At 42.8% G+C, this 15,167-nt stretch overlaps 1 protein-coding gene across 2 annotated transcripts in view; it reads right to left on the bottom strand.

The window, feature by feature from the left end:
• The window catches only part of LOC141148244 (very long chain fatty acid elongase 4-like), a 44,016-nt gene extending 29,798 nt beyond the window's left edge, over window positions 1–14,218 (bottom strand). Inside the window, exons 1-5 of one of the 2 annotated variants that reach the window (XM_073635502.1) lie at window positions 14,115–14,218; window positions 10,283–10,348; window positions 8,721–8,908; window positions 8,191–8,271; window positions 7,725–7,781 (exon numbers count right to left, since the gene is read on the bottom strand). In XM_073635502.1, coding sequence (XP_073491603.1) covers window positions 7,725–7,781; window positions 8,191–8,271; window positions 8,721–8,908; window positions 10,283–10,340 — 384 coding nt within the window. In that variant the 5' untranslated portion in view covers window positions 10,341–10,348; window positions 14,115–14,218. Of the gene's footprint in view, window positions 1–7,724; window positions 7,782–8,190; window positions 8,272–8,720; window positions 8,909–10,282; window positions 10,349–13,905 lie in introns of both variants that reach the window. The other variant, XM_073635503.1, reaches the window with a different exon arrangement.
• Between the last annotated feature and the right edge of the window lie 949 nt (window positions 14,219–15,167).

Genomic DNA, 15,167 nt, shown 5'->3' with positions numbered 1-15,167 from the left:
AATAAACATTTGAATACGGAGAGCACTATGTCTGTCCCTTTTGTGATTACATGCTTATGATACCCACCTGCCATCTGATCATCCGGAGGAGTCCCTTGTCATGTAGATCTCCTTGTCTGCCGATCTTGTATCATTGCCTGATTATCTTTAGGACCAGGTGAGAGGCCATTCGATCTATGGTGAAGGGTTCCAGTATCACACATCATTGTCTGCTGTTATCATCACACCTCTGGTGGATTTATGTCAGTCTTTTTGGGACATTTACTGTTGGACATTTCTTTTTGCTTCCGGTTTATTATATATTATTTCTCTGTATGGTCACCCATTGAGTTAGCGCTGCACCTTTTATTATTACAAGTCAGCTAATGTCACAGAGTTTAAAGTGGAGTTCCACCCACTTTTACAACTCTTCAGCATCCCTCACTAAACTGTGCACTGTAAACAAATTGGATATATATATTTTTTTTCTCAGCACTTACTGTATATCTGCTGTATTCATTTCTCACTTCCTCCTCCCTGGCCTCGGCCCATCGCATCATTTCCTGTTTGCAATGCCTTCTGGGAAGGGGCGGCAACTTCCTCTGAAACTGCCGTTGCTATGGAAACCTGACCTGAAACCTATTACACTGCTTGTGCTGCACTGAGCATGTGCGAGATCTGCAAGGATGAGATCCAGGAAGAAATACAGTCTGGCTTCAGATGCCCACACTTAAGATGGCCACGGCCTGCTGTAAGTTTATAAAATAACAAACTACTGCTATAAACTAACAAAACAGACCTTAGTTTACAGACTAACTTTACTAGAATACATTAAGCTTGTGTATTGTAGGGGTATTTTTATTTAAAAAGTATAATTTCGGCCGGAACACCACTTTAATGTCAACAGTTGGGTGTTAACAGATACATTGTCTTTGATAAAAGAAGCCAATGTCAGCATGGAACCCCCAGAGCAGACCACCAAACCATACCAAACCCTCTCTGCCAGATGTCCGCTATATATACTCCAGCTACACAGTACACACCTCCCAAATTTTTGATATGGGAATAAGGGACACCTATCAGCAAAAGTATGCAGGCATAGGACACACCCCTTGCCACGCCCCCTTAACCGCTTGCCAACCGGCTCACGCTGATATACGTTGGCAGAAGGACCACGTACAGGCAGATTAACGTACCTGTACGTTGCCCTTTAAGAAGCGGTTTGCGGGCGCCCGCCGCGACCTCCGCGAGTGTGATCGCGGGTCCCAAGCACTCAATGTCTGTGGGGATACCCGCGATCGTCTTATGAAGAGGAAGAACGGGGAAATGCTGATGTAAACAAGCATTTCCCCGTTTTGCCTAGTGACAGGGAGCGGTGATCAGTGTCGTGTCACACATAGCCCCTCCCCCCCCACAGTTAAAATCACTCCCTAGGACACACTTAATCCCTTCACTGCCCCCTAGTGTTAACCCATTCACTGCCAGTCACATTTACATAGTAATCAATGCATTTTTAATAGCGCTGATTGCTGTATAATTGTGATTGGTTCCCAAAATCGCTCCAAAAGTGTCCGATCTGTCCGCCATAATGTTGCAGTCACGATAAAAAAAAAAAAAAAAAAAAAAAAAAAAAATCGCTGATCGCTGCCATTACTAGTAAAAAATAAAATAATAAAAATGCCAACCCTCCCTATTTTGTAGACGCTTTAACTTTTGCGCAAACCAATCAATGTAGAAGAAGAATACATATCGGCCTAAACTGAGGAAAAAAATGTTTTTTTATATAATTTTTTGGGGATATTCATTATAGCAAAAAGTAAAAAATAATGCATTTCTTTTCAAAATTGTTGCTATTATTTTGTTTATAGCGCAAAAAATAAAAACCGCAGAGGTGATCAAATATCAGCAAAAGAAAGCTCTATTTGTGAGGAAAACAGGACGCAAGTTTTGTTTGGGTGCAACGTCGCACGACCGCGCAATTGTCAGTTAAAGCGACACAGTGCCGAATCGCAAAAAGTGCTCTGGTCTTTGGGCAGTCAATTGGTCCGGGGCTGAAGTGGTTAAAGGAGAACTGTACAAAAAAAAAACAAGATTGGTTAAACCCACAAGTGCTTTTTTTTACCACTACTATTCCTTTATATTGGCTTTTGGAATTTACAAATGCAGCAATTTAGGAATCAGATGAAAGGTTTAGCACTGGGAAACAGTTTTTGATAGATAAAAAGTGCATTTTATATACAACTATACAGATCAGACCAAAATGAGGGACGAATGAGGGACAGAGGGACATTGCTCCAATTCAGGGACAGTCCCTCGAAATCAGGGACAGTCCCTCGAAATCAGGGACAGTCCCTCGAAATCAGGGACAGTCCCTCGAAATCAGGGACAGTCCTTCGAAATCAGGGACAGTCCCTCAAAATCAGGCACAGTCCCTCGAAATCAGGGACAGTCCCTCGAAATCAGGGACAGTTGGGAGCCATGCACAGTATATGGCAATGAGGAATCCTGTGCTCTTGCACTGCCATAACTACCTTCTTCATACACAGACATGATGAGAGAAGACAATGGAGAGAACAGGGAGGGATCTCATGTAGGAGAAGATGTCTAGGATGATCAGGAGATGATAGATCTGCCTGTCAGTGTCCTGATCCAGCACAGATCAGTGTGCAGTGAATCTTGTCTTTACCTCCTGCTGTCATCCCAGCACAATGTTACCATATACCATCCAGTATGATCAGATCCCCCCCATCCATCCATCCATCCATCCATCCATCCATCTATTCTCCCTGCAAGTAGGGTTACCACCTTTTCTTCAAGCAAAACCCGAACACTTTAGTGGTCTGGGACATCTTTGGGTTCCCCCAAGGAGAGTAGTAATGCGGTGTTCATATCGTGCCGCAACAAACATTGGGTGTGGCCAAATTGCTCTTGCTGACATCATCGCCCTGCCCCCCCCCCCCCCCCCCCCCAGTGATTTTGAACCTGCCCCCAGACAGCCACTCGCGGCTCCCGGACGGCAACAGATTTCTGTGTGACTATCTTGGTTACTTGGGGAGCCACAGCCCTGTCTGAATAATGTGTCCGGGTTTCAGTCCGCCTGAAAGCCGAACACATAATTTAAAACCTGGACTGTCCGGGTGAATCCCGGACAGGTGGCAACCCTACCTGCAAGGGACAGATCAGATGTCATCAGGCCCATCTTACATGCTCTGGCTCTTCATGGGCAGAGGAGAAGCTCTGATCTCTGCTCTCTCCCTCCATGCTATCTTCGTTCTGGACTGGAGCAGACAGAGACTAAATGCAGCCTAGGAGAGGAGAGGAGGATAGCCTGCACAACTAGCATAGCGTTACCCACTGCCTGGCTGCCTCTCCCCCTACCTTCCAGACATTTAACACTAGCAGCCCCATCCAGATGTACTGTCCTGGAAACGCACTAAGCTTATTAACCCTTCACTGCCTGGTGGGGACTCTGCACTCCCCCCTCCTCCTCCCCAGATCCAGTACTCACTTTAGTGATGATGGAGGTCCAGCCGCATGATCAGCCATTCCCTGGGCCCAGTCTGCACTGCCACTGACTCAGGTAGTGGACTGCAGTGGAGAGAGAAGCGGGGAAGTGTGCGCCAAAAATCAGAGAGGCGCCGCTCAGGCTTTGCTCTGCTTCCATTCCATCCACACAGCGAATGGTGGGAAACCGGAAGTGATGTCCATGTCCTTCGGCGGTGCCAATAGAAACCCGACAACAAGGAGAGTGACCAATAAGGGAGTGTTGCGGTGCATTGGTTTGCGCCACAAGCACTCACAAAAGCAGCCAAATGTGGCGTCTCACCTGCAGTCATGTGATTGCATAGACGTCACTCTGCCCATAGTGCACTGTAAGAACCTTTTTTTTTTTAATCACTTACGGACCGCCCGCCGTCATTATACGTTGTTACTTTGAAGAGGAATAGCGTTGTTATGGTAGCAGCTAGCTGCCATAACCCCGGTTTCCTCTTCTTCAGCGGGCGGTCCGCTTCAAGATAAAAGTGGTCTCTGCAGTGGATTTGCCGCAAGATCACTTTTGTCGGTGGCGGGAGAGGCTCCCCCTCCCGCCGCGCTCCGGTGCCCTCCGCCACTTACCGGAGCCGTCGGTAGCGGTGGAGGCGATCGGATCCTCTCCCTAGCCTGACATGGAGATGAGTGAGGGAGAAGATGGCCCCCACCCATCTCCGTATCATTGCAGGGCGGAAGCGACGTCAAAACGTCACTTCCGCCCATAGCTCTTAAAAGGGCCATTTTTTTTTTTTACATTTTTTCAAATGACAATTTTTTTATTTTTAAAAATTTTTTTTTCTTTTAATTGCATTTTAGTGTAAATATGAGATCTGATGTCTTTTTGACCCCAGATCTCATATTTAAGAGGACCTGTCATGCTTTTTTTCTATTACAAGGGATGTTTACATTCCTTGTAATAGGAATAAAAGTGACCCATTTTTTTTTTTAAAAGAAAGTGTAAAAATAAAAAAAGGTAAAATAAATAAGAGAAATATATATTTTTTAAATGCGCCCCGTCCCGCCGAGCTTGCGTGCAGAAGCGGACGCATACGTGAGTAGCGCCCGCATATGAAAACGGTGTTCAAACCACACATGTGAGGTATCGCCGCGATCGGTAGAGTGAGAGCAATAATTTTAGCCCTAGACACCCTCTGTAACTTAAAACATACAACCTGTAGAATTTTTTAAACGTCGCCTATGGAGAGTTTTAGTTTTTAGGTTTGTGGCCATTCCATGAGCGGGCGCAAACTTTTAAGTGTGACATGTTGGATATCAATTTACTCGGCATAACATTATCTTTCACAAAATAAAAAAATTGGGCTAACATTACTGTTGTCTTATTTTTTAATTCAAAAAATTGTATTTTTTCCAAAAAAAGTGCGCTTGTAAGACCACTGCGCAAATACGGTGTAACAGAAAGTATTGCAACGACTGCCATTTTATTCTCTAGGGTGTTAGAAAAAAAATATATAATGTTTGGGGGTTCTAAGTCATTTTCTAGCAAAAAAAAAACCTGTTTTTAACTTGTAAACAACAAATATCAGAAAGAGGCCCGGTCCTTAAGTGGTTAAAGGAACTTTTTTTTTTTTTTGGTGACTAGCTTTGGAGGGGCGTGCGCACTTAAGGGACGGGCCACCACTGTCCAGGGCTTACTATAGGTGATGCATGACCGAGGTAGTCAGTCTTGGAAGTTAAGCCATTGACCACTTGTGACGGGAGGGCCCGTGGAACTCAGAATCCCTTGGAAAGTAGGGGATGCCCTTGTTTCAGCTCCCCATACACCTCTTATGTCTAAGTCACCCTGTGCTATCCTGGCACAGGGTGAGTGAGAAAAAATATCTTGGACTACTTAAAATGGGACAGTAATATTTGTCCACAATATCTCCCAGGATGTATGTAGAGACTATTATTGCTTTGTTTGATTCTGAACTCAACCTGTTAATTCAGTGAGCTGATCACATTAGCCTCCAGGACTGGCTAGGAGACGAACAGTCTAGTCTGGCTTACCACAGGTTCTAAGGGTATTCCACACATTGTTGTTTGTTCTAATTAACCCTGTGTTGATGTTTATGGTAAAGTGTATTGAATAGTCACCTAGTCTGGGTAAATGATTTAGTAAACTAGCTCATGTTAGTTAGGTTACAGTTGTATTGTTAGAGGAGGTTCCAATGGCATATAAAGTCTTGTAATTTTGATTCTAAATAAAATAGTCCATGTTAGCATCTAAGCAAGTCTCGCCTTGTTTTGTGCTTACGAGCAGTTGGAATATCTGATATCTGAGTCCAGACTGGGAGGAAGTGGTATACTGAGGGAAGCACTCAAGTGGAGTGTGGGACGTTCCGTGACACCACTGAACTAGATGCTGTGTTTATAGTTTGTGGGCCTGTGGTGTCAGGGGACAGAAGAGAGAGGTCTGACATAAGAGAGGGTCATTCCTCTCCTGCCTGGACTCATAGAGCCAAATCCAAGTAGAGTGGTGAGTAATCTGTTATAGAGTTTGCTATCTTCTGAACTGTTATTATTAAAGTGTTTGCCTCTGCTCTTATTCGCTGTTGAGGAACCCCCTGAAAGCTGCCTGAAAATACCATTGAGTTAGATTGCTCTGATCTTTAGTCATTATTCTACAGTTAGTTTACTCGTACTAGACATGTACGGAGCTGAAAAGAAATGTAAGCGCAGGGCATACATGACGGGGTGGAAGGAACTATCAGACGGCAATGGGTTAAAGAGGGGTTGGGACAGTGCAGAGAAAATAAACTGGCCCTTACCTGATTGGAGGAGTTTAGTGCAGGATAGGGAGGAGCTGGATAAGTAAAGGGAGGAAGTAGGAGGCATCAGATGCAGGTGGAAAGTCGGTGGTGGAACGTCCCGCCCTAGTGGAGAAGTTTGGAGGTACTTCATGCAAAAGGTGTGGCGATTGGGGTCCTTGACGAGGGTTACAAATATGAGGTATTTGATAAAACGGTGGGACCCGTCTCAGGTATGGAGTCCTCCTGGTTTGTCTAGTTCAGTCTAGACTATCGGGTAGTAAGGTGGTAGGGTTGTGTGCTCGTTTAGTAAGTCCCCAAGGCGGTGTTGCAGCTGGGGACAGAATCTAACTTAGGAGGTACCACAGATTTCAAAAGTTTGGAAGATGGTGTTATCAAGGATCTGCAATCATTTATTCATATTAGAGCTGGAGCCATTAATAGTTTTATGTTTAAATATGTTTTGAGTTAATAAAAGGCCAAGCGGCCATTTAAATCCAACACAGTGTCAATGTCATTACTGGGGGAGAAAAAGGGGGTGTTGGCAGGTACATAATTGAGTTTGGGCAGTAAGTTATCTGAACTACCCTAGTCATGTTTGTTACCATTAGTAGGTCACAGCCTTAGACAGTTGATAATGATATACTTTCCTAGAGGAATCCTCCTGTAAAGATCCTTACCAGATTCTATTAGACAACCCATCCCTTCCATAAACTCCAGGAGAGGCAAGTTATTAAATAAACTTTCATAAGTGGATGCCATCTGTTCTTCCAAGGAAAAAAACTCAACAGCTTTTGACACCCTCTTGTAGAGAACCCACAACCTCTCATAATAAGAGACATGTCGTCATGTGATGGTTGTGGAAATTTTCTTGAGACCTAAAAGTGATTATAAACCCTTACATACAGTATAAACCAGTGAAGTGACTGGACTCAGGCGATACATAGAGATGAAACAAATCCTCCTACATAAGTTGCACCTGTTCATCTGCAGTCCCTTCTCCTCTACATCCATTCAAAGTGCAGAATTTATAAAGCTTGTCTGAGAGTTCAGAAAAAAAAAAGGGGACGGAGAGCTGAAGTTACACTTGGCAGAGCTCAGTGAGGAGAGCTCTGAGAGCTGATTGGAGGGAAGGGACACCCCCCCCCTTTCTCACAGAACACAGGAACAGAGCTGCGGCTGTCAATCACAGGCAGTGTACTGGAGTTCTCTCCCCATCACCATTTTTCTCATGGTGTCAGGAAAACTTGTCAGAAGTGACTCATATTGATAGCAGAGGAACAAAGCAGCAGACAGAAATTACACTTAGTGCTCTTAATTGAGACACGTACCCACTACAGAGGGATATGCTTTGTTTAAATTTAATGTCTGAGGTTTACAACCGCTTTAATATTAATCTACAGTAATATTTCATTCACAGCTGGATGTAAAACATTAAATAGTATACAGTCCTCTTGTTATACTCACTGTGTCTAAAAGCTCTATGACCTTAGAGAAGAAGAACCACCAGCATACTCTGGCCATCTATAGATGAAAGAAGGAGAAGACGTCAGAAGGGATAGGAGGAGGTCATCCTAGCCTTTTTATAGGCGATCCCTTGGTCATCGTCAGTAATACCATCACTATTTTTTGTGTATATAGTGCCTAAATGTGAAAAATGTTATGGAGGAACCAGTCAACTGGATTTCACCTCTCATCCTCCTTTACCTCAATCGATACTGGGATGAAAGTATCTGATCGGTTGATATGAGCAGTTCCAAGAGTTATGTTTTTTACTTCCTCTCATAACACATTTCTGAATAGAGATAAATCAGACATATTTGGGGGGGGGGGGGATCTCTTTGGTTTGGGATGCATCTACTCTTGGTTTATGTAAGTATGCTAGCCATCATCTCACCATATGCACACCATGGCCAGTATACCCAGAACTCACCCGCAGGCCCAGCTCACTGTTACTGTAGTCCACCGGTTGACAGAAGTAGCTGTACCCGGCCAACACCGAAGTCACCAGAAACTGAGGACAAGACGAAGAAAACACATCACTAAAGATATGCAAGATGTACATACTCAGGGGAAGATATTTTCGCAAACACACAGTTGACTTCAATTCGGTAACCCTACCAATAAATACCAATGCCAACCTACTTTTAAAGGCAAACTCGTTACATAGTCAGAGTTATTTAGGCAAAAAACAAGGTGCAAAGTGCCCGATGAACCAACCAGAATGTATCTTTCACTATACAGACTTCTGTAAACTGGTATCTGAATGGCTGATATGATGTTCTGCACTGTGAACCTTGTGCTTCCTAATTAAATTAGATAAATAGTCACTTGTATAAAAGGAGCCAACCAAAAATACCAAGCAATACAGGACACCAAATTAACTTTGTCCATCACAATTATCTGCCTGCATACTGATGAGGTTTAGAAAAACAGATGTCTGGTATGTATGGGTGACCTTACCTCATAGAACATATAGACAGACAGGCCCACTAGGCAAAGGTTATAGACTAGCAGAACCAAGCGCAGGGTGAAGGGATCACGCCCTTCCATCAGTCGGGGTCCCAGGGCCACAAGCAGGAGGTAGACGGCAAATATGAGGATGACGGGGACAGGTGAGTAAACCAGGAGCCAGGGGTCCGTCCGACTGTCTGAAAAATGCAAAGAGAGGGTTGCATCACTCAACTGGAGGAGGAGTCTATGTGCCATCACCACCAACAAGCAATCAGCGGCAGAGTTTAAGGTATCTTAGTGTTTTCTCCTTCTATTGGTTGAACTGGATAGACTTGTGTCTTTTTTCAACCAAACTAACTATGTTAGTTGTAACTCTCAAGTACAGAATACCGCTCACAGGTTTTATGTGCTGTTCACCCCAACCTTCATGATGTGTAACCTCCTCACTTCCATAAACCTGAAAATACATAAAAACTAGAGGCTTAACATGAACCTTCAGGGCCCTGGTGCAAGAAACCATGAAGGGCCCCCCCGGCCCAGGGGCCCTTCCCACTGATTCAGATGCCCTTTACTCTAGGCCCAGGACCACTTATTATGGTCCCGCAGGAGGACCCTCACATGTTCTGTACCGCTCCCCCTTCCTGCCATCTTGGGTCCCCCCACTATGGTGGAATGCCAGGGCCCGGTTACAAGTGTGACCTCTGCGACCCTGGTAGTCCCGAAACTGCATGAAACAGCACACTGCAAATCCATTCAGTTCAAAACAACTTTATTCGTCCAGCAGCAACCGAGTACTGTACACTCCACCATGACCTACTTCGGTGAGGTTCACCCCCGGCTGGTGCTTAAACGTAGAGCCACGATATTCTATGATTAAAACCACTCAGACATATCAGAGGGGAAGTCATGGGGGGTAGTGTGCTCAGTTACTGCTGGATAGATAAATGTGTTTCGGACTGAATTTGCTGCCTGCGGGTTCACTTTTTTTTTGAAGGTATCCCAGTTATTGCTACAAGTTTGTAGAGTGGGAGAGGCCATGGTCCCCATTGTCACCCACAGTAAAAGGGGGTATCTGTCCCTAGTGTCACCCCATGGGGGGGCAGGTATAGCTGTACCCGGTGTTGCCCCGGAGTGGGAGTGGAGCAGCATCTTCAGTGTCACCCTGCCTCAGAGAAAGACAACTGTCCCTGGTGTAATCTCCGGGGGGGGGGGGGGGGGGGGTTCCTGGTATCATCTTTGATTTTCCTTATCATGGCCACAGATCATAATTCCTGACTGGCTATATTCACCCCCTCTTACAGCTTATAGAAAAATAATGTTTCTCTATCAGTCAGTAGGGTCTATGGCCCTGATATCATCCTGCAGTGGGGGGGGGGGGGGGCAGCTGTTCCCAATGTCACCCCACAGTTGGGGGGTGGGGTGGCATTTGTCTCTAGTGTCACTCCAAAGCAAGAGGGTCTTCTGCCCCCAGTGTCACCCAACAGTAGGAGAGGCAGCTGGCCTCGATGTCACCCTACAGTGGAAGAGGCACTTTTCCTTTGTGTCAACTCAAAGGGGAATATGTATCTTACCTCCATTCTCCAGAGCCCACACATAGAAGTCCTTCACGGCCTCCCAGGTAGATGCCATACCGAGACCTGCAAATGGCAAAAAATACAAGACTGAGTCTTCATGGTGAACCGGAGCACAATGTATGGATGGACTAAGAGGTTTTATTGACTCCTTCAGAATGTTATTGTCATTTTTGCCTCACTCATTTCCTCTACTGCTGACCAAGTGACAGAAAGTAAGGAGAAATCTCTTCAAAAGAACCATGAAGAGCAGAAAAAGCCAGAAGACCTGACCCTTCTGCACACCATCCAAATCTAAAATAAAAGCTTTGGCTGGAGCCAGCAATTTTCTTCACTTTCCTTTGGTTCATTCTGCAAGGCCTGTACCTTTTATTGTTTTTTACTAATTAGTTATTATATCTGTTACAATTTCTGCAGAAAAAAAAAAGCAAAAGAACTTGTCCAGCCGGCAGAAATCTACCAGAAACAGTGTAACCAATTGGCAAAGACTGATTTATCACTACCCGGGTCAGTGCACAAAATCCTGATACACTAGTGGACTACTGATCCCATGTATGTTATATAACTTATAGTATATATACATAATCTCAAAGTCAATTTACAAAGATTATCAGATGAGACTTTGCTCTTAAAAATATCTCCAGCTTCAAGCGGGTGAGAACAGCGAGTGCCTATGATAGGGGTCAATGGAGGAGAGCGAGAAAAGGAGCCATACGAGTCTGATATAAAAACAACTTATAAAAGTACATCTAAAGACACAATTGCTAATATATTTTGGATGACATGGTGAGGGGTTAGAATGCTGGTGAGCTCTTTTTTGTTCTTGGCGTCCCAACTAGGGAAATTTTCCCTTCACTTCCCAAAAGCACAACAGTAAGTGAGACAATGAGGGAGATCTAGACCCCTTTCACACTGGCAGTGCCTGGCCGTTAGTGCTAAAGTGACGCTTGTTTTTGCGGCACTCTAGCACTGTTTTAGCGGTGCTTTTCGGCCGCTAGCAGGGCGCTTTTTACAAAAAAAATGGTAAAAAGTCCCATTTTGCTGCGTTTTTAAAGCCCTTTTCAGGCGATTTGGAAGCGCTGCCCATTCATTGGAATGGGCAGGGAATTTTGGGAGCACTATTTACAGCGCTCCCAAACCACCCCAAAGATGCTGCTTGCAGGACTTTTCATAATGTGGCGGTTTTTAGAGGCCATTTCTAGTGCTAAAGCACCTGAAAACCTCCTCAGCCTTACTAAAAGAATCTGGTGTAGTTGTGCATAGTAACCAAACAACGTCCAACTTCAGCTTGTTTAGTTAACCTTTGGCAATAAAACCTGGACCATGATTGGTAGCTATTAGACCCCTTTCACACCATTAACGCTAAAGCGCTGCTTGTTTTTGCAGCGCTTTTGCGCAGTTTTGACGTAACATCCACCAGCTCCGTGATGTCGTCATGGAGGAGGGGAAGAGGACTCCAGCAACAACCTGTGAATCTCTGGTGAACTCCATGCCCAAGAAGGTTAAGGCAGTGCTGGAAAATAATAGTGGCCTCACAAAATATTGACACTTTGGGCCCAATTTGGACATTTTCACTTAGGGGTGTACTCACTTTTGTTGCCAGCGGTGTAGACATTAATGGCTGTGTGTTGAGTTATTTTGAGGGGACAGCAAATTTACACTGTTATACAAGCTGTACACTCACTACTTTACATTGTAGCAAAGTGTCATTTCTTCAGTGTTGTCACATGAAAAGAGAGAATAAAATATTTACAAAAATGTGAGGGGTGCACTCACTTTTCTGAGATACTGTATATATATATATATATATATATATATATATATATATATATACACACACACACACACACACATATACATACACACACACATACACACACAATAATAGATTATATATACATAGACTTTAATTTACAGTATCTCGCTTATTGCGACTTTTTGTTTACCAAAAATATGTAGAAGAATACGTATCGGCCTAAACTGAGGAAAAAAAAAAAATTTTTATACATTTTTGGGGAAATTTATTATAGCAAAAGTAAAAAAATAATGCGTTTTTTTCAAAATTGTCGCTCTTTTTTTGTTTATAGCGCAAAAAATAAAAAGCGCAGGGGTGATCAAATACCACCAAAAGAAAGGTCTATTTGTGGGAAAAAAGTACGTCAATTTTGTTTGGGAGCCACGTCGCACGACCGCGCAATTGTCAGTTAAAAGCGACGCAGTGCCGAATCGCAAAAAGTGCTCTGGTCAGGAAGGGGGTAAATTCTTCCGGGGCTGAAGTGGTTAAAGGCAAAAATATTCCAGTACATGCTATAAGAATCAAAGTGAAACCCTTTCTCTTGTTTTGTTCAAAGTTGGGAGGTAAGGTTAGGGAGCCTTTCCGAATTGTAAATCTGTCCATGTCCCCAAAAGGAAGTTTTCCCTTCACTTCCTGCCCCGGTGACACAACAGAACCTAAAAGGTTATCGCTACAATGTGAGGAGAAATGCCCTATTAGACAGTTGTCACCAGATCCAATTCCCCTTCTATTCTTTTTTTGGTGACACCTGTAGCATCTTGACAGAGGTTCTAGTGCTTCCCAATTCTAAAAAGTTGTTGTTCGATACATTGTAAATGTTTATTTCCTGCACAAAAAAAAGAAAAAAAAAAAAAAAAAAAAAGGAATTACATTTGTCCCCAATGTGATAGTAAAAACTTTGTGAACTGAATATTCTGAGGTAGGACGAAATCCATTTGCCAGTTCTGTGATTTAATACGTTCTGAATTAGTATTCAAGCCAGACATACACAAGTAGATTTCCGAACGTTTGCATGAACATTGGTACAAAAATTCTCATCAGTGCACTTGATGATATGATGAATTTATTTTGATTTTAGAGTGAATGGACTTTCCTGATTGTTGTGCCAAACATTGTATTATTATCATCATCAATGTGTTAAGAATACATCGGGGTGGAAAGAATATTTTTCTGCAGGATATTAATATTTACAATGTAGCTAATATTTTGTATAATGACGCAAATATTTACAATGTATCTAATATTTTATATAATGATGCAAATATTTACAATGTATCTAATATTGTGTATACTGACGCAAATATTTTATATAATGACGCAAATATTTACAATGTATCTAATATTGTGTATACTGACGCAAATATTTTATATAATGACGCAAATATTTACAATGTATCTAATATTGTGTATACTGACGCAAATATTTTATATAATGACGCAAATATTTACAATGTATCTAATATTGTGTATACTGACGCAAATATTTCATATAATGACGCAAATATTTACAATGTATCTAATATTGTGTATACTGACGCAAATATTTTATATAATGACGCAAATATTTACAATGTATCTAATATTGTGTATACCGACGCAAATATTTTATATAGTGACGCAAATATTTACAATGTATCTAATATTGTGTATAATGACGCAAATATTTTATATAATGACGCAAATATTTACAATATACCTAATGACAAAACTTTCTTAGATTGGATACTGTAACGAAAGGTTAGAAATTCATTTGTTTAAGAAAAATTTTCAAATCAAAACTAATTTAATAAAAATGTAACATTTCTAGCAAATTTCTACTAACGTATACCCAGCGTTGAAGTCTGCGAATTTCAAACTTCTCCGGACGATCTGTAGGACAATCAGTTGGGATGTTCTGGTTCCATATCACATTCAGAGTACACGGTGACCGGTCAGTGACCGGCGAGGGACTCAGCCGTTGTCACCTGGTAACTAATTCCTTCAGGTCACCAACTGTCACTGTTACATCATTAAAGGTGACATCTCCTCACCCCTCACCTGTACAGGAGGTGACCCCAGATCTCCGGCGCTGTCCTGGGGTGTCACTCTGTCCCTCTGTGACACGATGTGTTCTATAATGGAGGGATCATTACACAACAGAGGAGGGTGGAGGCTGCCAGACTCTCATCCTCGCCCCTCCCCTCCCCTATTAACCCTTCAGCAGCACTGAGCCTCACCGTCCCTGATCTTCAGGATAGCATAGCAGGATAGAGACCTAAAACATACTAAAAACAAAATATGTATAAAAAAGATTGCTGCACAAATATTACTTTGCAGACTTTTACTTTAAAGACTGCATTATAATAATTTGTGATGTGAAAGAATGTTTTATCACTTTAAAAATTAGAGTGCGAGCTCCTCTGGTACAGAGACTGATGTGACTGGCTCAGTGTCCTCTGTACAACACTGCGGTATATGTCAGAGCTATATAAATGTATAATAATAATAATAAGTTAAAAAGTTACTGTGGGGTAGACATTAGAGTGTAAATTTTGTTTATTAAAAAAAAAATCATACAAACATACAGTTCATAAAAAAACATAAACATAAAAAAAAATAACTAAACAATAATATAATAATAATAATAATTAGAATAATAACTAAACAAAAACAAGCGTGCTTACATCAGCAGGCAAAGAAACCTTATTTCTGCCAAAATAACATAGAAAGAAACATATTTTAATGACAACAAAAAAAGACTGCAAACCCCAAACCTCATCTTAAACACAATCCAGGCTAAGAAACATTTTGAGATTTAACTGCTAGCCACCCGCCGGCCGTCATATGACAGCCAGGCGGCGCGGCTTTCGTTGTGGGAAGGCGTCACATGACGTCTCTCCATTTCAACAGGGAATGCGCGCGATCATGTGCGCGCATCTCTGTTCCTTCGGTGGCAGCGTATCATGGAAAAACACCACTCGCCACCGACGGGGGTAAACAGCAGTTGGGTATGGCTGTTTACCACGTGACTGGCTGCGATGAAGTCACAGGCGATCAGAGGTGGTACCGCCCCACTTTGCACGGCACATGCGCGCGATCTTGAGCGCGATG

The sequence above is a fragment of the Aquarana catesbeiana genome, linkage group LG06 (genome assembly GCF_042186555.1).
Source record: "Aquarana catesbeiana isolate 2022-GZ linkage group LG06, ASM4218655v1, whole genome shotgun sequence".
Lineage (NCBI taxonomy): Eukaryota > Metazoa > Chordata > Amphibia > Anura > Ranidae > Aquarana > Aquarana catesbeiana.
Note: the sequence above shows the minus strand (reverse complement) of the source record. Positions and strands in the feature narration are given on the sequence as shown.